The sequence below is a fragment of the Miniopterus schreibersii genome, assembly GCF_964146895.1.
Source record: "Miniopterus schreibersii genome assembly, chromosome: 9".
Classification (NCBI taxonomy): domain Eukaryota; kingdom Metazoa; phylum Chordata; class Mammalia; order Chiroptera; family Miniopteridae; genus Miniopterus; species Miniopterus schreibersii.
The window spans coordinates 55466133-55489287 of record NC_138118.1 but is presented as its reverse complement, the minus strand read 5'-3'; the positions used below and the strand labels follow the sequence as shown (position 1 = coordinate 55489287).

Here is a 23155-nt window from a genome sequence, read left to right as displayed (position 1 = left end):
TCCATGCTTCTATGTCTCTGGATCTATTTTGTTCCTCAGTCTATTTTGTTTGTTACATTCCACATATGAGTGAGATCATGTAAAACTGAATCTGGAAGAATCAGAAAACCTGAATAAGCTAATAACTGATGAAACTGAAGCAGTAATAAAAAACTCCTAGCAAACAAAAGCCCTGGTCCAGACAGCTTCACAAGAGAGCTTTCTAATTCTTTAAGTTGTAGGGTTAGATGGTTTACTAAAAAATCATTCTTGCTTTTTGAGGTAGGCCTGTAGTGCTATGAACTTCCCTCTTAGGAGTGCTTTCACTGTGTCCCATAGATTTTGGGTTGTTCTGTGTTCATTTTCATTTGTTTCCAGGAAGTTTTTGATTTCTTTATTGATCTTATTGTAACCCATTCATTGTTTAATAACATGTTATTTAGCCTCCATGTGTTTGAATGTTTTTGAGAGTTTTAACTATAGTTGACTTCCAATTTCATGCCATTGTGATCTGAGATGCTTGATATGATTTCAGCCCTCTTGAACTTGTAGAGACTTGTTTTGTGTCCTAACATGTGGTCTGTCTTTGAGCATGACGCATGTGCACTTGAGAAGAATGTATATCCTGCAGCTTTGGGGTGAAATGTACTTTAAATATCAATTAAATCCATCTGATCTAGTGTGCCATTTAGAATCACTGTTTCTGTGTTGACTTTTTGTCTGGAAGATCTACCCAGTGAAGTCAGTGGGGTGTTAAAGTCCACGACTATAACTGTATTGCTGTTGATCTCTCCCTTTAAGTCCTAAGGTTATTATTGATAGGCCCTTATTTATTGCTATTTTAATTCTTTATGCCTATGTTTCTCTCTCTATTTCTACTTCTAATTACAGCAGTCCCTTTAACATTTCTTGCAATGCTGGTTTGGTGGTGATAAACTCCTTTAGCCTTTTTTTTGTCTGGGAAGCTCTTTATTTCACCATCTATTTTGAATGATAGTCTTGCTGGATAAAGTAGTCTTGGTTTCAGACCCTTGTTTTGCATTACATTGAATACTTCATACTGTTCCCTTCTGGCTTGTAGAGTTTCTGATGAGAAGTCAGCTGACAGACTTATGGGAGTTCCTTTGTAGGTAACAGATTGCTTTTCTCTTGCTGCCTTCAGTATTCTCTTTGTCTTGAATTTTTGGTATTTTAATTATGATGTGTCTGGGTGTGGGCCTCTTTGGATTCTTCTTGCTTAGGACTCTCTGTGCCTCCTGAACTTGTGTGACTTTTTCCTTCACCAGGTTAGGGCATTTTTCTGCCATTATTTCTTCAGGCAGGTTTTCTAATTTTTGCTTATTTTTTACCTCTTCTGGCTCTCCTATAATGCGAACATTGTTACATTTCATGTTGTCCCACAGCTCCCTTAGACTGTCCTCCTGTTTTTTTCATTTCTCTTTGGGTCTCTGATTGAATGATTTTTTTCCTACCCTTTCTTCTGATTTGCTGATCCGATACTCAGCTTCCTCTAATCTGCTGTTTATTCCTTCCAATGTATTCTTTATTTCTGCTATGTCATTCTTCATTTCTGACTTGTCATTTTTCATAGTTTCCATATCTTTTTTTCATGCTGTTGAGAATCCTTGCAATCAGTATTCTGAACTCTATATCTGATAGATTGCTTATCTCCATTTCATTTAGCTCTTTTACTGGAGACTTCTCTTGTTCTTTCATTTGGGGCTTGTTTCTTTGTCTCCCCATTTTGGCTGCTTATTTTGGTTTGTTTCTATGTATTAGGTAGGCCTGCTAAAACTCTCAGTCTTTTTGGAGGGTCTCTGTTGCAGGCCAGTGTCAGACACTGTTTGTGACTGGCCTTGAGTACCCTGTTTGGAGCTATCAACAATCCACAGCTTGAGGTCCGCCCTCTTGGTGCTGGGTGCGTTTGGACAGGACCAAGATGCACACCAAAGTCTGCTTTTCTAAGGCTCAGGTCCAGAAGCAGATCAGGCAAAGACTCAAAGCACTCTGAGGTCTGCCTCTGCCTGCAGGCTGATTAATGTGATTCTCTTAATGAGCCTTGGGCTATAGAAACTCCACAGGGTAGGGTGAGAAGTTTTCCAGCAGGATGGGTCAGTTGCTTCCCCCTCAAGAAAAGCTGCTTGGAAGGTAAATGTCTGCCTGTGAAAGATGTCCTCTGCAGTATGAGGAATCCAGAGGGATGCCCTATGAGCTTTATCTCCAGAGCCCACAATCCTAGAATCTCCTCACAGAGCTCCAGTCCACTCTGCCCTCCCTCTGCTGGAGCCCAAGGTGAGTGGCTGCACAGGAAACTTTGCGCATTGGCTCTTTAAGAGGATGCCTGTATTTCCAGCTGTCTCTCTCTGGCAGACAGAAACCCTGCTGCTTTTCACAGCCAGATGTTATGTGGGCACCTTTCTCAGTTCTGGTGCTCTTGGCTGGGAAGCCCAGCCTGGGGTTTAGCCCCAGTGTCCTCAGTGGGAACCCCCCACAGCTGAGCTATCTCTCTGGACCTTCAGCTACTCTCTGTTGGAGCCCAGCCAGCTCTCTTGCATCTCCACACTTCCTACCAGTCTCTATATGGTCTCCACTTTTCCTCCTTGGTTATGAGGATGCTCTCCAGCTCATCTTCAGTTGCAGTTAATTATTCAGGATGGTTTTTCTCTATTTTAGTTGTAATTCCAGTTTGGTCCCAGGAGAGTGTCAGTGTAGCTTCCACTCAGTCTGCTGCCATCTTTACTCTCTCAGGAATTAAAATTTTTTTATTGTGTAAATTTTTCCACATACAGAAAAATACTGAACAGTATAAATACTTATGGCATACTTATCACCTAGACTTAACAGATTGTTAACATTTTAGTATGTTTATCTTTTCTGAAGTATTATAATGTACAGCATTTTCATAACTTTTAGTGCTTAATACTTAAGTATGTATCTCTTTTAAAATGACACTTTTTACATAACTGCAATACTGTTATTTCACCAAAGAAAATCAATAGTAATTTTTAATATTGTCTAATATCTAGCCGAGGTTCAGAGTTCTTCAGTTACTGTCAAACTGTCTTTTTACAGTTTGTTTTTTTGAACCAGGATCCATTTGGTTGTTGACTCTCATGAGATTCCTTGATTTTAAAACAGTTCTTTCTCCCCTGCTTCCTTTTTTCTCACCTTACTTTCATTTGTTGAAGAAACTATAGTCTTATAAACCAGAGCATTACACCTTCTCCTATTTTATGGCATCCTTTACCGTGTTACTTTAGTCTCTGAATTTCCTGTAGAATGAAAGTTAGAGCTAAAGGATTGCTTAGATTGAGATCAAAATTTTTCCTCAAAATATGCCATAGATGATGCTGGATACTTAATTTTTTGTCACAAAATCTATTTGTTTGACTCAATCTAAGATTGATCATTGTGTTCAGGTTATAGAATTGTTTTGTTTTTAAAGTAGGTTTTTTTTGTTTTTTTTTGTATTTACTGGGATAATAGGAATTTCTATGAAAATACTTTTGTAACTCTAATATTAGCACTTGTGGAATGTTCTTCATATTCCTCAAAGCACTTACTGGAAAGCATTCAATCAATGTTAATTTGTATTTTTAAGTTTTATACATGCTCCTTTCCTTTAGGTTTGTTGTCCTTTTCTGAGTGAAAAGATAAAACAATTTTGTTTTTTTTCACTACAGATTTTCAGCTACTGATGTTACAAACAAACTATTGGAGCATAGAGTTGAGGAAAAGACTTATACCAGGTAGGTACCACAGCAATCTTGAGAAAGAAGAACAAAGTTGGAGGAATTATGCTACCTGATATCAAACTATACTGCAAGGCCATAGTAATCAAAACAGCACTGTCCTGGGCATAGAAACAGACATATAGATCAGTAGAAAGAATAGAGAGCCCAGAAATAAATCCATGCCTTTATGGTGGTCAGTTAATATCAGCAGAGGAGGTAAGGACATACAATGGGGTAAAGATTGTTTATTCAATAAATGGTACTGGGAAAATTGGACAGGTCAGGATGCAGAGAAAAGGGAATGTTCACACACTGTTGGTGGGAATGCAGACTGATGCAGCCAGTATGGAAAGCAGTATGGCATTACCTCAAAAAATTAAAATAGAACTGCTTTATGACCCAGCTATTCCACTTCTGGGAATTTATATGAAGAAACTTGAAACACTGATTCATAAGAATATATGCACTCCTGTGTTCATTGCAGCATTATATACAGTAACCAAGATTTAGAAGTAGCCCAAGTGCCCATCAATAGATGAGTGGATAAAAAGCTGTGGTACATTTATACAGTGGAATACTACCTGGTGGTAAAAAGAAGGAAATCTTACCTTTTGTGACAACAAGGGTAGAACCAGAGAGTATTATGCTAAGTGAAATAAGCCAAAGAAAGACAAATACATATGATTTCTCTTATATGTAGAATCTAATGAACAAAATAAACTAGCTAACAAAATACACACTCATAGATACAGAAAACAGACTGATAGCTGTTAGAGGGTTTGGAGGCTGGGTGAAAAATGTGAAGAGATTAGGCAAAACACACAAAAAAACCTCATTGGTTCGGATAACAGTATGGTGATTACCAGAGGGAAAGGGGGATAGGGGAGGTAGAATCAGGTAAAGGCAGGAAAAATGGTGGTGAAAGAAGCCTTGACTTGGTGGTAAACACACAATACAATATACTGATGATATATTGTAGAATTGTACACCTACCTATATAATCTTATTAACCAATGTCACCCCAATAAATTCAATGAAAAAATTTAAAACCTGGTAAGTAATAAAAGTCTAAGAAACAACAAAACTACCATTTATTTTTGCAAAGTTATTATTGAGATAATAGACAAAATTGGTATATGAACTGGAGTATTTTATCAAAATTAAGTTTCTTCGATTTGATAATTATACTGTGATTATGTAAGAATATTTTGAGGTACTTTGAGGATATTTTGAGGATAAAAGGGTCTGATGTGTGCAACCTATTTTGAAATGGTTCAGAAAATAATAAATGATACGTAATGTGAGAGTTTGGTGAAGTTGTGTATTATTAGGAACTCATATTGCATTGCCAGTGGAAGTATGAATTGGAAAGTATTTTGTCTCAAGTTTTAACTTAGTCTAGCTGTCTTACTTTTTCTTATACTAATTGTAGGAAGACCACAAAAAGCTGTGTGTATGTATAGGGATATTTATAATGATGATGTATGAAACGAATGAACGAATGAATGACAAATTGGCAATAACCTTAATATCTAACAATATGAGACTGATTAATAAAATGAAAAACTTTGAGCATTAAAAATGATAATGTAGGAGAGACAACAAGATGGCAGCGAAGGTAACAGTGGTACCCTCTGCCTTGCACAACCACATCAAAATTACAACTAAAATACAGAACATCCATCATTCAGAACCTCCTGAAATCTAGCTGAAGAGAAGTCCTACAGCAAGGGAATTGAAGAAGTACATCAAGACCAGTAGGAGGGGTGGGGACGCAGGGCAGAATCTGGGCTGAATCTCAGAGATGCACTGTGGTCCCACACCCAGGTGCAGTGGGTAAAAACGGGAGGGATATCTCAGCAGTGGAGGTTTCCCGAAGGAGCAAGGGCCCCAGCCCCATATTACACCCCCCAGCCCATGGTTCCAGTGCTGGGAAGAGAAGTCCTGACAACGTGGGGCTGTAAAAGCCAGCAGGAATTGTGGCTGAGGAATGCAGAGGCTGCTGGAGTCCCAGCCAGCTCCTCTTAAAGGGCCCGTGGACGGACTCACTCAGACACACTCCCTCTGAGCTCCAGTGCTGGGCAGCAGCTTGAAAGGAACCTGGGACATTCACGGAGGAACTAACTTGCCTGGAATCAGGGTAAGAGTTGGAGGGGAAACTTTCTCACAGACAGAAGAGCTGGTAGAGGTGATGAGACTTCGATGAGACTTCCCCCCCTACACTGATCTCCTTCCCTGGATTTCCATTAGCCTGATTCACACTTTTCACCTTGCCCTGGTGATTCCCAGAGACCTTCCCCTCCCTACTTGCAAGCTCATCCAAGCCATTTCCAGTGGCTTTTCTGTGCAAATGGCCTGTCCTATCTCATGCTTAGGACTTTCCTAAAATTTCTTAAACAAGCAGCAGCTGGCCTCAGTGTGCCCCATACCTCTGGATAAGTGTCCCCAGGCCTGGCACTAGTGGCAGCCTGCATTGGTTCATAGGTTGGCTTCTCCTGGACACCTCCAAGCCCAGCACAAGTAGCAGCCATCCATGGATTGCTGTATAGTTCATGCTGGGTGGCCCTGGGTAAGTCACAGGCAGAGGCTGACTTTGCATCTCCCAGGAGGACCCAGAGGATCATATTTCAGAGGGAAGAGGGAAGGGGGTGGGAAGAGATTAACCAAAGAAGTTACATGCATATATGCATAACCCATGGACACAGTAATGGGGTCAAGGCCTGGGCAGGGGGTGGGAGCAAGGTGGAGGTGGGCCAATGGGGGCAGAAATGGGACACCTGTAATACTTTCAACACTAAAGATAAGTTAAAAAAAATGATAATGTAAATCTGTATTTATTGACACAATGCATAGTGTCCCAAAAAATGTATACACACTTTAACAGGTGGTAACTCACTTCATTTTCACTCCTTTTTAGGTTCAACTGATTTGAAATAATGAGTGAGGTCAGACTAAGCTTTGAACAAAGAAAATTTATCCTAAAGTGCCACTAGACGTTTTTTATGGGAATACATAAAAGATAAAGTTTACATTACAAAACCCACAAAAGTAGATGAACTGATGCCCACAAATACTGAAGGCAGAGATTCTTGGTTGTTTGTGCTTCACGTTATCAGCATTCCTGTACCAGAACAGTCATCAGTTTGAAAATAGGCATTGACAAAAAAATTTATTCATTTCTGTAGATCCTTTTAAATTTTGAAAATGAACTGTATATTAATAAAAAATGACAGTATCATTCAAAGTGTGTATACACTTTTTTGGAACGCCTCATATATATTTTAGAGAGTGAGGAAGAGAGAGGGAAAGGAGAGAGAGAAACATCAGTGTGAGAGCGAAACATTCATCAGCTGCTTCCTGCACACCTACCAGGGATTGAGCCCACAACCCTGGCATATGCCCTGACCAGGTGTCAAAGCAGCAACCTTTCGGTGCACAGAACACCACCCAAGCAACTGTACCACACTGGTCAGAGCTCAATGCCTATATTTTTAAGTGTCAAAGTGGTCTACTAAACAGTTTGAATAGTGGTAACTTATTTTTTTAATTTTATTTTTCAATTACAGTTTACATACAATAGTAGTAACCTATTTTTGTTTTTTAAGAAAGCATGCACAAAGAATAAACTGTTTCATGTACACACAACTGTAAATCTACTTTTGCCCTACCCTGTATATAATATGTTCACACATTTGCATATTTACATATGTGTTTGTTTGCATCTGACATTTGGAAAGAACACACCTGCATGTTGCCAGTGGTTATTTTTGATTAGCAGGTTTATAAGTGATTTTTATACTTTTTTTGTTAACTGACTTTTTAGGAAGTATATTTTGCTTTTCTCATCAAGTTTTTCTAAGATGCTGCTTATGGAGGTTGTGTTTTTATTTTATACCTTTGCAACAACTTTCGGTATGCAGTAAAAGTAGTGCTATATTTGCTGATAACTGTCCCATATTAGAGTATCTGAGTAGTTATTAAGAGGTTAAATTCACAGCCTCTGAGTCTTGTTGGTCACCTTTCATTCTGTTATATAGCCAGAGTCTGTTTTCTTAATGCTCTATTAACTGTCTTGCAAGTGCGATACTGCTCACGCAGCTTAGCTGAAGTACTTACCCTTTTTGGCAAATCAGAGAACATGTTCTATTAATGACAGTTGTGTAGTGCCTTTGTATAGAACTTACATATTTATTTTTTATAGTTGTCATAACATGTGCTTTGATATTTATACTGGTGATTGTTTTTATAGTTTTTAAAAAATTTATAGCAGTAAATTTTGAGGGCATTTTCCATTAAACTTTGACTCTACATCTTGCTTTTCTTTAACAGAGTTTTCTTCAATTAATTAAAAATATGGATCCTGAAGTAGAGATACCACAGAGTATCAAAGTGACACCTCTTCAGCAAATGCTCGCCTCTTGTACTGGAGCTATACTGACATCACTAATGGGTAAAATAATGTTACTGATGTAGATTATGTAACTGAATCAATGAATCCATTTGAGTTTTACTAACTGTGAGATAATGATAATATTATCATTCATCCTTCATAAGTGACAGTCTCCCTCCATCAATATAACATAAAAAGAACCCAGGACAGAGTATCAGGAGACTTGAATTTTAGTCCTTGCTTCGTCATTCTCCGGGTGAATGCACTTTGGGATTGTCTCTATTTCTCTCTGAGCTTCATTTTTCATCTGTAAATTATTGGGGCTTATAGCAGGAGTTTTCTGTGGTCCTTATCAGTGTTAAACTTTTCTGACTTTCTTATCCTTTTTTAAAATAGAATGCAAGATGAAATATAATATTAGCATAATGAATAATACAGAATTTGGACGATTTACTATAGCAATAAATACACATTGTTTACTCTATTAATGATGAATTTCTTAAATTTCTCTGGACCACATTTTTTTGTTTTTCAGAGTCAATTTCTTGTAGACAGCCAAATGACATAGTTAGGTGATAGTTTAGCATTTTAATGATTTTTAACTTGGCTGGGTTATTTAAATAAGCTAGCAGATGACTAGAACAAACATAAACTAATTGCATTAGAATGGTAGTATTTTACTTCAGGAATGTTAGGGTTGTAAAGGCCTTAGAGATCATTCTCAGATGAGGAAAAGTTTTCTTTGGTATCATTATTTGGCATTTTTCTACTTGGGCAGAATACAGCATGCAAATTAAAACCATTCTCCTTTGCTGTGCTTTTCCCAAGTGAAATAACACATCTGTTGATAGAGATGATTTATTACTAGCTTACTCAAATTTACATTAACTATAGTTTCCATTAGATATGGGTAAATTTAATAGATTAGGAAGACTAATAATGTTTATTGACTATTTATAATTCAGTTATTCTCCATATTTAAATAGACTTTTGGACTAGTACTTTAGTTTTAATGTTAATGGAATATAGTTGTAGAAATTTTATTTTATTTTTTAAAAGTATATCTTTATTGATTTCAGAGAGAGGAAGGGCGGAGGGGAGAGAGATAGAAACATCAATGATGAGAGTCATTGATCATCTGCCTCCTGCATGTCCCCTACTAAGGATTGAGCCCGCAACCCCAGGCATGTGCCTTGACTGGGAATCAAATTGCCATCTTCTGGATCTTAGGTCAATGCTCAGCTGCTGAGCCATGCCCGGCCGGGCAAATATTTTAGTGCTTGTGAGAAAAGTAATTACATTGTCTTCTCATTGATCCTCTTCAAACAAAATTCAAGGGCAAAAATTAGAATGTTATATTCAAAACCACTTTAAGATAAATAATCTTACCCATTATATAGTGATGAAGAAAAGTATGATTCAGTACACATATTTTGCATTTTTTGGACAAACATTTCTAAATTTACATATATCACTTGTTAATTGAAATTTACGTATCTTCATAGTGACACCCCTGGATGTAGTTAAAATTCGACTTCAAGCCCAAAGCAACCCATTTCCCAAAGGTATGTACTAGTTATTCTGGAAGTGTTATGTTAGATTTTTAAATGTTACTGTATTCATTTTTGTTTGAATATTAATTTTTTTTTGTCAATTAAAAAAATTACCATCATGCAGAAGCAGTTTTTCATCACTTAGTTATACATGATGAAATCTAGGCAAGAAAACAAATTTGCATATATAACACTTTTTTTTTTAATCCTCACCAGAGGATATTCTTTCCATTGCTTTTCCGAGAGGAAGGGGGGAGAGAGAGAGAGAGAGAAAGAGAGAAAGAGAGAAACATTGATGTGAGAGAAAGTATTGATTGGTTGCCTCCTGCATGCACGTCGATGGGGGTCAAGCCTGCAACCGAAGTACGTGCTCTTGGCCAGAATCGAACCTAGGACCCGTCAGTCCAAGGGCTGATGCTCTAACCACTGAGCTATATATAACACTTTTATGAGCCTACTAATTAGGTAAGAGGATGATTTTTATATTTGGGTATATATCTCTTAAGTAAGAACAGAATTAACTTGTCAGGGATCTTAGAAGCTAGCTTGCTCTTTAGTCCAAAAACTATGCAAATCCTGCAACATCAACAGTCATCCAACTGTTGCTTGAATACAGTGATCAGAAACTCATTATTTTATCAGGCAGCTTGGTTAATTGTTAAACAGTATAGTTTATATGCAGTCTGAGAAGAGTAATTATGCATTTTTATTAGATGGGCAAAAATAGCAATTCCTTCATCAACTTTTACAGTTTTATAAAGATAACGGCACTTTAAAACATGTTTAAAAAGCAGAAAACTGACCAGACTGTGAGGAATTTGGCTCAGACATAAATGCCACTCTGTTGAATGCATAGCATTAAGATGGAATGAACAGCAGACATATTTCAAATGAATGACAGGATAGATGGATTGTAGGAAGAGTCTAAAAAGTAAGGTAGTTTCCTACACATTAAAGAAAGCTTAAAAAGCAGGAGGCACTTGACTTATGTATTATAAAACGCAGAATTATATATGTGGTTGAACAGAGAAGACAGTTTTGGCAGCAAGAGGTAGTCCAATAATGGGAAGGAGTTGGTATTAGAGAAAGTGGTAAATTAGATGGGAAGTGATGAATGTCTAAACTGAGCAGTATAAATCCAGAGAAAGGGACAAAGCATAGCATTATTTACATTGGTCAAGAAGAAGGTGTTTTTTCATAATTATTTTTATTGAGATATAATCAACAAATAACACTGTATTCATTTTAGTTATGGAACATAATGATTTAATAATATGTACACATTGCGAAATGATCACAATAAGTTTAGTTAATATCCATCACCTCACAAATTTACTTTTTCTTGTCATGAGAATTTTTAAGATATACATTACATTTCATAATATATTTTTGTCTGCATTTCCCGTGCATACCATGGAGTTTTCTTGTCAAATAGAGAAGACATACACCCATGTTCTCATATCAAAACAGGTTTTCCTCCTTTATCTTTTCTCTCCATTCCCTCAGATAACCTAAACGAATTTATTTCTGTGTGCATTTGCTTACTACAGTTCTGAAAACATAAAACCCACTAATTTGCTCAATTGCTTTCACCACTGTGAATTTAGATCCCAATGCTATATCATTAAGCACATCAAATTATGTATATTTCATCCTAAAAGGTGAGGATAAGATTATATCTTAAAATTTTCTAGTACTTCTCTAGTCCCCTCATTGTAGTTTCAATTTGTTCATCAATAAAAATAATACAGTTATGTGATGTAATTGTTGACTGTTGTGATCTTCTTTGTTAGGAAAATGTTTTGTATATAGTAATGGACTTATGGATCATCTATGTGTCTGTGAAGAGGAAGGAAACAAAGCATGGTATAAGAAGCCAGGTTATTTCCGGGGAACATTGGTAAGGAGATTATGTTATATAGTATAATCACAATATGTTTTCTATTTTTATTTGTTTATTTTGTTCACCATTTTATTTTGTTCATTAGATTCCACATATGAGTAAGATCATGTGATACTTGTCTTTCTCAGACTGGCTTATTTCATTTAGCATAATACTCTCCAGGTCCTACCATGCTATCTCATAGGGTAAGGGATCCTTTCTTTTTTACAACTGCATAGTATTCCCTGGTGTAAATGTCTGAGAAGATGCTTGATATGATTTCAATCTTCTTGAACTTGTAGAGACTTGTTTTGTGTCCTAACATGTGGTGTATCTTTGAGAATGTCCCGTGTGCACTTGAGGAGAAAGCATATTCTGCAGCTTTCAGGTGAAATGTTCTATAAATATCAGTTAAATCCATCTGATCTAGTGTGCCATTTAGAGTCACTGTTTTCTTGTTGATTTTTTGTCTGGAAAATCTATCCAGTAAAGTCAGTGGGGTGTTAAAATCCCCTACTATGACTGTATGGCTGTTGATCTCTCCTTTAAAGCCCTCTAGAAGTTTTTTGTTTTTTGCTTTTTTTCCAGCCTGTGAGAGTCTTTTGTTCTGAGGTGGGTCTCTTGTAGACAGCATATATTTGGGTCTCGTTTTCTTAATCCATTCAGCTACTCTCTGTATTTTTATTGAAGCATTTAATACATTTATATTTAAGGTTATTATTGATAGGTACTTACCTATTGCCATTTTATTTCTTTATGCCTATGTTTTTCATCCTCTCTATTTCAACTTCTTATTGCAGCACTCCCTTTAACATTTCTTGCAATGCTAGTTTGGTGATGATAAACTCCTTTAGCCTTTTTTGTGTGTGTCTGGAAAGCTCTTTATTTCACCATCTATTTTGAATGATATAGCCTTGCTGGATAGAGTAGTCTTGGTTTCAGATCTTTGCTTTTCATTAGCTTGAATACTTCATGCCATTCCATTCTGGCTTATAGAGTTTCTGATGAGAAATCTGCTGACAGCCTAATGGGAATTCCTTTGTAAGTAAACAGATTGCTTTTTTCTCTTGCTGCCTTTAAGATTCTGTCTTTAATTTTTGACATTTTAATTATGATGTGCCTGGGTGTGGGCCTCTTGGGATTCTTTTTGCTTGGAACTCTCTGTGCCTCCTGAACTTGTGTGACTTTTTTCCTTCACCAGGTTAGGGAAGTTTTCTGCCATTATTTCTTCAAACAGGTTCTCTAACCCTTGCTTACTTTCAACCCCCTCTGGTCTTCTTATGATGCGAACATTGTTACTTTTCATGTTGTCCCACAGCTCCCTTAAACTGTCCTGTTTTTTAATTATTTTTTCTTTTTGGTTCTCTACTTGAGTGATTTTTTTCTATCCTGTCTTCTAATTTGCTGATCCGATCCTCAGCTTCCCCTAATCTGCTGTTTATTCCTTCTAATGTTTTATTTATTTCTACTGTGTCTTTCTTAATTTCCTTCATAGTTTCCGTTTCTTTTTTCATGCTGTTGAGTGTCCTTATGATCAGTATTCTGAACTTTATATCTGATAAGTTGCTTATCTCCACTTTATTTAGCTCTTCTTCTGAAGGATTCTTTTGTTCTTTCAATTGGGGCTTGTTTTTTTCTCTCCCCATTTTGGCTACCTGTTTGGATTTGTTTCTGTGTATTAGTTAGATCTCGTAGGACTCCCAGTCTTTTGGGTGGTCTCTGGTGCAGGCCAGTGTCAGATGCTGTTTGTGACTGGCCTTGAGTACCCTGTTTGAAGCTTTCTGCACTCCACAGCTTGTGGTTCCCTCTGCTGGGACTGGGTGTGTTTTCTATATTTTCTATTTTTATATTTAATCTTGTGAATGAATAATTTTTCAAATTACAGGAGAGTAAAATTTTGTATAGTTATCAAATGTATCTACAGATAAAAAGTAGATATTGAAGTAAAAATGGGAAAGTACTTCTTTGCTTTTTAAGTCTTTAACTTTTTATTTTTTCATGCTTTTTTATGTAGGAAAAAAGGGGAGTACATTTTTTAAAATTAAATTTTAAAATTTTGAGATAATTGTAGGTCTTATGTAATTTTAAGGAAACTATACAGACATATTCCCTGTACCCTTTTCCCCTAATGAAAACATCTTGCAAAACAAGTATAATAGCACAACCAGGATATCGGTATTGATACAGTTAAGATACAGAACAATTCCATCACCACAGGCATCCTTTTTCCCATTTATAGTCACACTCATTTCTTTTGTGCTCTTACCTGCTCTTTACTCCTGGCAATATAATTATGTGATTATATTTTTCTCCATTTATATAATTTTGTAATTTCAAGAATGTTATATAAATGGACTCATAACGTATATAATATTTTGGTATTGGCACTTTTCACTTAGCATAATTATGGAGAGACTCATCCACATTGTTGAATGTACCAATAGTTTGTTCCTTTTTATACTATTCTATGCTATAGATATACCACACTTTGTTTTCTGGGGGGTTTCCAATTTTTAGCTGCTCTAAATAAAGCTGCTACATACGTTCATTCACAGATTTTGGTGTGAAAGTAAGTATAAAAAACTACTCATTATTTTTCTCTGTGAACACTGTTTACAATACTTCTGAACCAGATGTGTGGGTCTCCCCGCCCACACACACACACCAACCAATTCTCCATTTCTCAGCAGACACCTACTAGGTAGCCTACAGTTTAACTCAATTCTGACATTATCTGCCTGGAGTTAGCATCAGGTCCCATAAGTTATGGGCTCAGTCCTACAAGTCTGCTCGAATTTCAGATGCCAATCACAAGTACAAGTTGTCACCTGTGTTTCTGAATGATTGGCTAAAAATTGGAGTTCCCATGACTGCCTCTTTGGGTTTGAAAATTTGCTATAATGGTTCATAGAACTCAGGAAAACAGTTTACTTACTAGATTACCAGTATATTATGAAAGGATACAACTTAGGAACAGCCAGGTAGAAGAGATGCATAGGGCAGGGCTTGGTGGACTGGAGGTTCCATGCCCTCCAGATGTGTCACTCTCTCAGCACCTTCATGTGTTCACCAACCTGAGAGCTTCCAAACCCCACACTTTAGGGATTTTTATGGAGAATTTATTGTGTAGGTGTGATTGATTAAATCACTGGCTATTGGTGATTATTTCAACCTCAAGTCCCTCTCCCTTCCCCAAAGTTCCTTGAGTTGGGGAGTAGGATGAGCTGGGGGAGTGGGGCTGAAAGTTTGAATCCTCTACAGTCATACCTCATTTTATCATGCTTCTTTTTATTGTGCTTCCCAAATATTTCCCTTTTTTTTTAAGAAATTGAAGGTTTGTGACAACCCTGTGTTGAGCAAGTCTATCAGCGCCATTTTTCCAACAGCACTTGCTTACTTTGTGTGTCTGTGTCACATTTTGGTAATTCTCCTGATATTTCATACTCTTTCATTATTATTATATTTATTATGTCTTATTATATTTGTTATCAGTGATCAGTGATCTTTGATGTTAGGATTGTAATTGTTTTGGGGTACCATGAACCATGCCCATATAAAACAGTGAACTTAATTTCTAAATGCTCTATGTGTGTTCTAACTGCTCCCCTGGACCAGCCGTTCCATGTCTTTCTCTCTCCTCGGCCCTCCCTATTGCTGGGGTTACAACAATATTGAAATTGGGCCAATTAGTAGCCCTACAATGACCTCTAAGTGTTCCAGTGAAAGGAAGAATTGTGCCTCTCACTTTAAATTAAGAGCTAGAGAAGATTAAGCTTTTCGAGTATACTGTAGGAGCTCCAACCCAGGGAACTATTCTTTGCTAATCCGAGAAAACCACGCGGGACCAGAGGGGAAAGTCATAGCCTTTATTACTTACATCTGGGGAAGACCCAATGGTGGCCTATCGGGTGAGTTTCTGCACTCAGCCAGGGTAGGATAGGGGCTTATGTAGCAGAGGGGAGAGAGAGAGGGAGGGAGCCATGCTGGGAAAGGCCTGCATGCAGAACAAGGCCAAACAGAGAGTTTGGTGAGAGGCTTGTTACCCATCAAGGACGTGGGAAACACTTGGATCTGAGCTGCTCTGCTCCTTGTGCCACTGGCCAGGCAGATACCTTCCCACTGACTGGGAGGGGAAATTGGGCTATATTCTCGTGTGACCCTACAGAGAGGAAGGCATGAGCAAAGCTGAGATAGGCCAAAACCTAGGCCTCTTGTACCAGTTAGCTAAGGAAAAATTCTTGAAGGAAATTAAAAGTGCTATTCCACAGTGAACATCTCTGACAGACACTATGTTAGTCATGGCAGTGTGGCTGGTGACAGTAAAAATGACCCACAAATGGAAGCAGCTGGCTTCACAGCTCAGGTGATTATCCTGAACCATCCAGGCTGAATGTGCACCTGTGCTGAACTGTCACACAGCTCACATTGCTTGCAAATTTGCTGAGCTGAAGATTGATCGTCACTCTGGGGAAAAGCTGGAAGATGGCCAAAGTTTTTGAAACCTGATGTTGCCATTGTCTCTGGTTCCTAGCAAGCTCATGTGTGTTGAGAGCTTCTCTGACTATCCTCCTCTGGGCTGTCTTGCTGTTTGTGACATGAGTTGCTGTGCGTGTTATCAAAGCAGTGGACAAAAAGGCACCTGGAGCTGGCAAAGTCACCAAGTCTGCCCAGAAACATCAGAAGGCTAAATGAATATTATTCCCAGTACCTGCCACCCCAGTCTTAATCAGTCTTAATCTGTTCAGTCTCAGAACTGTTTATCTCAATTGGCCAGTTAAGTTTAATAGTAAAAGACTGGTTAATGACTATAATGCATCTTAAAACCTTCAGAAGGGAAGGAGAATGTTTTGTGGACCATTTGGTTTGTGTGTGTGGCAATTTTTAACTTATTAGTTTTTAAAGTCAGTACTTTTTAATGGAAACAACTTGACCAAAAATCTGTCACAGAATTTTGAGACCCATTAAAACAAAGTCTAATGAGGGGGGAAAAAGTGCTACTCCAGTGAACATAAGAATGGTAAGAAAGCAAAGCAACCTTATTGCTGGTATGAAGAAAGTCTTAGTAGTCTGGTTAGAAGATCAAACCAGCCACAACATTGCCTTAAGCCAAAGCCTGATCCAGAGTAAGGCCTGAGAGGTGAGGAAGCTACAGAAGAAAAGTTTTAAGATAGCAGAGGTTGGTTGATCAGATTTAAGGAAAGCAGCCTTCTTTATAACATAAAAGTGCAGGTGAAACAGCAATTGCTGACGTAGAAGCTGCGGCAAGTTACCCAGAAGATCTAGCTAAGATAATGAATGCAGGTGGCTGCACTGAACAGCAGATTTTCAACTGGGTGAAACAGCCTTATCTTGGAGGATGCCATCTAGGACTTTCATAGCTAGAGAAGGGAAGTTAGTGCCTGGCTTTAAAACTTCAAAAGTCAGGCTGACTCTGTTGTTAGGAGCTTATGCAGCTGGTGGCTTTAAATTGAAGCCAATGCCTCTATAGATCATTCTGAAAATCCTAGGGCCTTTAGGAAGTATGCCAAATCTACTCTGCCTGTGCTCTGTAAATGGAACGATAAAACCTGCATGGCAGCACATCTGTTTATAACATGGTTTATTGAATATTTTAAGCCCATTTAGAGACCTACTGTTCAGAGAAAAAGATTCCTTTCAAAATATTGCTCCTCATTAACAATGCACTTGATCACCGAAGAGCTCTGATGAAGATGTACAATGAGGTGAATGTTGTTTCCATGTCTATTAACACAACATCCATTCTGCAGCTCAATGATTAAGGAGTAATTTAACTGTCGTGCCTTATTACTTAAGAATACATTTTTTAAGGCTGTAGCTGCTCTAGGTAGTGATTCCACTGATGGACATGGTCAAAGTCAATTGAAAACCTTCTGGAAAGGATTTACCATTCTAGAAGCCATTAAGAATAGTGACTCATCAGGAGAGGTCAAAATATCAACATTAATCAGAGTTTGGAAGAGGTTGATTACAGCCCTCATGGATGACTTTGAGGAGTTCAAGGACTTAACAGTGGACGAGTGTAGAGGTGGTGGAAATGGCAAGAGAACTAGAATTAGAAATGGAGCCTGAAGATGTGACTGAATTGCTACAATCTCATAATAAAACTTGAGTGGATAAGGAGTTGCTTCTTATGGATGAGCAAAGAAAGTGGTTTCTTGTGACAGAATATATTCCTAAAGATGCAGTGAAGACTGTTGACTTGACAAAGGATTTAGAATATTTCATAAACTTAGTTGATAAAGCAGAGGCAGGGTTTGAGAGGATTGACTCCAATTTGGAAAGAAGTTCTACCCTGAGTTAGCTGTTATCAAACAGCATTGCCTGCTTCAGTGAAATTAATCAGGAAAGGAAGAGTTAATTGATGTGGGAAACTTCATTGTTGTTCTGTTTTAAGAAATTGCCACAGCCAACCCAGCATTCAGCCACCACCACCCTGATCAGTCAGCAGCCATCAACATTGAAGCAACTCCCACCACCAGCAAAAAATTTATGATTTGCTGGTTTCAGATGATGATTAGCAGTTTTAGCAGTAAAGGGTTTTTTAAATTAAGATGTATACATTTTTGGACATAATGCTATTGTACAGTTAATAGACTACATTTTAGTGTAAACATAACTTGTATATACACTGGGAAACCAAAAAATTTGCATTACTCTCTTTATTGCAGTGGTGTGGAGCTGAACCTGAAATATCTCCTAGGTATACCTGTATTGGCTTGGTTGGTTCCCCTGGCAACCAGCTCCCACCTTGTGGTTATCTGGGGGCTTTCCAAAAAATTGCCTTATTAGCATAAACTCAGGTGTAGTTGAAAGGATTTTGTTATTAATAACAAATAATAGGGATTTCAAAGAGTGTGTTAACCTAGATGCACAAAAACAATGGCTAGAACTTGCTTAAATAAAAAATAAATATTTTACAAAAGAATGCCTGGGGTATGACTGCCCATTTAGGAATTTATGGTCAGATCATCCACTGAGGTTACTTTTAGTTACTGAACTTATACATATCCCCTTTTCTTTCATAAAAGTGTGGTTTGCAAATACTTTTTCGTACTCTTTAACTTGTCTTTTTATCCTCTTAGATAGGGTCTTTCATGGAATAAAAGTTTTAAATTTTAAGTTTAATTTCTCAGTGTTTTTCTAGATAGATCATAGAAAATGTCAAGTCTAAGTATTCTTTATTTAACCTTAGACCTGAAGATTTTCTCTTATTTTAAAAAAAAAAAATTTGTAAACAGAGAGTATCATCCAGAATGCTTTACTTGTGTTTGAAAGTTGAGGACAATTCCTTAAAAAAAAGAAAAAGATTGGCCATTCATAAATCTGAGCAGCTTATATTTTAGAAATAAACACTTGATAGAATCAAATTACCAATCAATTATTAGCATAAACTTTTTGTATATCGGGTTTAGGGTTATATTTTGATTACTTTTCTCCTATTATAATTTCAGGATGCCTTTTTGAAAATCATTCGAAATGAGGGCATTAAATCCCTGTGGAGTGGCCTTCCCCCTACCTTGTAAGTTGAAATTTAATATTTTCTTTTACTAAATGATGGTGGTGTTTTGTTTTGCTTTATAATCTGCATGCTTAAACAAAATTGTACATTTTTAATTTTAGAACTTTTCCATATTTTACAGCATTGTTTTGTTAGTCCCATAACCACCAACACATTTGATGATTTGCTAGGACTCACAGGACCTAAGAAGGGTATATTCATGTCTGTGATTTTGTTAAAAAAACACAGATGAAGTTGACCAGGCAACAGGCTGCTTTATGACCTCGCACAGGATGTGCTTATTTTTTCAGCATTGAACTACAGCATCCTGTTTAAAGTGTTTCTGCCTTAAAACACACTTGAATTTTAAGTCTAGGGCTTTTATTGAGGGTTGATTGCATAGGCATATTCAGTGTTTGTGACCAACTCTGATTACCAAAACTCCAGACCCCTAAAAGGAAAGCATATGTTTACCAAAAATCACATCATTTGCACAAATCAATCTAGACAAGTTGGATTAGTGCTCCAGGTATACAGAAAAACCTTGTAATGGGGAATATTCCAAGGGCTAAATTTCTTGGAGTTGGCCAAAGGTCAAGCATGCAAATAATGCCTTCCTGAACATGTAGAAGATTTGAGCAGCCCGGCTTCTTGTATGGTGCACAAGCATAACTTTTTTGTTCAGAAATTTAGAATTTGGTGTTTGACTTTTTATTTATTATACTAAAATAATGAAATATTGTGGTAAGTATACTTTTCCTTTTCCAGATAATTTTAATTCTCTACTAACTAGCTATTATATGAATTAATGTGATAAACTAGTAAGGCCAAATTAAATGTCCCAACTAATACCTTGCCCTTATATACCTTGTTTCTTCCTAATTTTTCTTTTGATAGTCTACTTAGAGGCATATATTTTAAACACTGCTTAAGGTTATAAAGTCAGTGGTAGATCCAAGAGCAGCAGTCAATCGTATTTGTAAATTCTCATCATCAAATTTCATTAAAGAACATTAGGCATTCCAAAGTATAGTCTGTGAATGTCCTTTAGTTAGTCCATAAACATAGACAGATTTCTTATTGCATTAATGTTTATGACATGACAGTGCCTGTAACTCTGTTTAATTTAATTAATAATTCCCTTTTGATAAAGAATGTCATCGGAATTTCCTCAGTACTAGTATATGTAAGTCTGCCATCATTAATTGTAATTTATTTCCAGTTTTGTAAGCAGGTATTTTACAATTGCTGTAGCACTTTTTACATTAGTGAGTTTCATGTCATGGAATATAATTGGGAGGGAAGATTTGGGAGACCAAAAACAGATAGAACAAGTCTAGGAGATAGAGAAGTGTGTCCTCCTTTATCTCTTCCTACTTTTGATCTCACTGATACACGGACTTATTTTCACAACTAGAATGTAAACTTTTGGAGGGAAGATACCTATTTTAAATTTTTTTGTAGCCTACTGAGTTAATATTTTAAATAAAAGAAAAATTGATCTCAGAGAGTGATTCGTTCTGGTTTTCAGCTTATACAAAATATAAGGAATTTAGCTTGAATTTAATAATATATTTACATATATTTTATGTAAATCTTTTTGTTTGTGTGTTTCTGACAGAGTAATGGCAATTCCTGCCACCGTTATTTATTTTACCTGCTATGATCAATTAACTGCTCTCCTGAGGTCTAAATTAGGAGAAAATGAAAGCCGCATACCAATTGTTGCTGGAGTTGTGGCCAGATGTAAGTAATAAGTTTACTATATTTTCATTTTGATTTCTGTTCAAAGCTTCTTTTAAAATTTTGACATTCACAGAGAATTTGTACAAAATTCAAAGTATTGGTAATATATACTGTGCATTTGTAGTTTGTACTAATTTGTTAATATTTATACTCTAGAAATCATATGGTATGGTAATTGCTATCAGAATGAAATGGGATCAACCCATTCCTGTCAAATTTTGGACAGAGATTTTAGAATGAATTTAGACTTTTAACTTTAGATTCTAGATTTTAGGATGGCGTCCAATTGATGGCAAAGTCCTGAATCATTTTCTTTATTGATTTTGAGATTCAGTGTTTATTCAGAAGGAAATTTGCCTCTATGCAGAAGGACATTTTTCTCTGAGTTGGAGTGATGTATGATATTTCTGGAACTGCTCTTGAAAGAGTTGAAACCAGAAAGAGTAAGTTATATGAAAACCTTTATTAAGAAATACCTTTATCAAGGAAAAAAATCTGCACCAGTATGTTGGCATTAGGTACTTGATTTTAAGGTTTGCAGACATTTCAGAATAGAAGTTTAAAATATAAAATGCATAAACTATTAATTTTGCATGTGTGTTTGCATAGTACATGGCTCTGGTTTTGTTTTTTAATATTTGTTTGTATTAGTTGGTGCAGTAACTGTAATAAGTCCATTAGAATTGATAAGAACCAACATGCAATCTAAGAAGTTTTCTTACAAGGAACTGCATCAATTTGTCAGCAAAGAAGTATCTGAAGAAGGTTGGATTTCGCTTTGGAAGGGCTGGGCTCCTACTATTCTTAGAGATGTACCATTCTCAGGTAGGATTTATCTTATTAGTATCTGCTAAATTTTAAATGGCTTTGTCGTATTTATATATTACTTTAAAATCAACTATATTTTAAGTCCCTCAAGGCTAAGGGTGAGCTATCTTCTTCAGTAACCACAAACTCCTAGTTCAATGTTGGGTTCTCAGGGCTTTATGAGTCTTTATTGAATGGTTTCTAATTCAAGCTTGGTTTTATTTTCTTCTTGTGTTTAATTTCTTTTCAAACATTAATTGGTATTTATTTCTATTTACATAATACAAACTATCTTTAATTCTAAGTGAGTCATAATTAGTAAGGTAGGTAAACTACTCCAAATCAAAAGATCACAAAACACATTTAAGAATATCTGTTGCCCAGCCAGCATGGCTCAGCAGTTGAGCATTGACCTATGATCCAGGAGATCGAGGTTCAATTCCTGATTAGGGTACAAACCCAGGTTGCGGGCTCGATCCTGGTGAGGGGTGTGCAGGAGGCAGCCGATCAGTGACTCTCTCTCATCACTGATGTTTCTCTCTCTCTCTCTCCCTCTCCCTTCCTCTTTCTGAAATCAGTAAAACTATATTTAAAAAATTACCTGTGAATAATATTGACTCCTACTTTTTTCAGTTATCAAAGGTAAAAGTCTTTCCCATTAAATGAGTGTCCTGTAAACAAGACTGTTATAAACCTGATAGAAGATTGTGCTAATCATTCAATTATGCAAAGGGTGAAAATCATGAAAAAGAAGTGTAAATAAAGCTAACAAATAACTTGTAGAATGTGCACACTTCAGTACTATTTCTCTTGTGTATTATGGGAGTTTTCATTTAGACTGAGTAAAATCAGTAAGGACCTTTGCATTAATGTTATGCTTCCTTTTGTTCTCTTGAGTTAATCCTTTCTTTTGCTTCTCTCATTCACATCTCTGTGCATCTTTCCCTTTTCATTAGTGTTTTTCTTTAACATTTTATGATCAGTTATTATGTTGTTTAGAAACATACAATGTATAATTAGTGTATTTTTTATGTTTGTATTATATGATATTTGACACAGCAAAAGTAACATAGGTATAAATTATAAAGCATACTAATAAAATGAACACCTATGAAGTCACCACTTCAATATATGAACTAGAACATTGCAATTTTTAAAATCATGAAACCACATATATTCCCTCCACTATTACATCCCCACTCGTAACTACTATATTGAATTTTTCTTTATCATTGATTTGATTTTTAAAAATAGTTTTACCACATATGTGTTATTGCTCAACAGTGTATTATTTAGTTTTGCCTGTTTTTGAACTTTAAAAATTGCTTATTTTATTTAAATTTTCTTAAGGTTTATTCTTATTTTTATGTGTAACTGTTTTCTTTAGTTTTACTCATTTATGTATGAGTAAGCAAGTAAGCAATGCTGCTGTGAACAGTCTCTTACTATACAAGAATTTCTCCAGTATTAGATTTGATTAGATAATATCAAGCTCTTTTCTAAAGTGGTTGTGCAGATCTACACACCTACCAGCTTCACTTCATA

The 23155-nt window shown here is 36.5% G+C and overlaps 1 protein-coding gene across 6 annotated transcripts in view; it reads left to right on the top strand.

The window, feature by feature from the left end:
* SLC25A40 (solute carrier family 25 member 40) overlaps positions 1 to 23155 on the top strand; it is a 43872-nt gene that overhangs the window by 11568 nt on the left and 9149 nt on the right. For 5 of the 6 annotated variants that reach the window (XR_013999570.1, XR_013999572.1, XM_081147586.1 and 2 more), the window contains 7 exons: positions 3663 to 3728; positions 8043 to 8163; positions 9609 to 9668; positions 11450 to 11556; positions 19011 to 19078; positions 20679 to 20803; positions 21455 to 21628. Coding sequence is in view for 3 of the 6 variants with exons in the window: in XM_081147586.1 (XP_081003712.1) it covers positions 8067 to 8163; positions 9609 to 9668; positions 11450 to 11556; positions 19011 to 19078; positions 20679 to 20803; positions 21455 to 21628 (631 nt within the window). In the remaining 3 variants the exon portion in view is untranslated. The remainder of the gene's footprint in view (positions 1 to 3662; positions 3729 to 8042; positions 8164 to 9608; positions 9669 to 11449; positions 11557 to 19010; positions 19079 to 20678; positions 20804 to 21454; positions 21629 to 23155) is intronic. The other variant, XR_013999571.1, reaches the window with a different exon arrangement.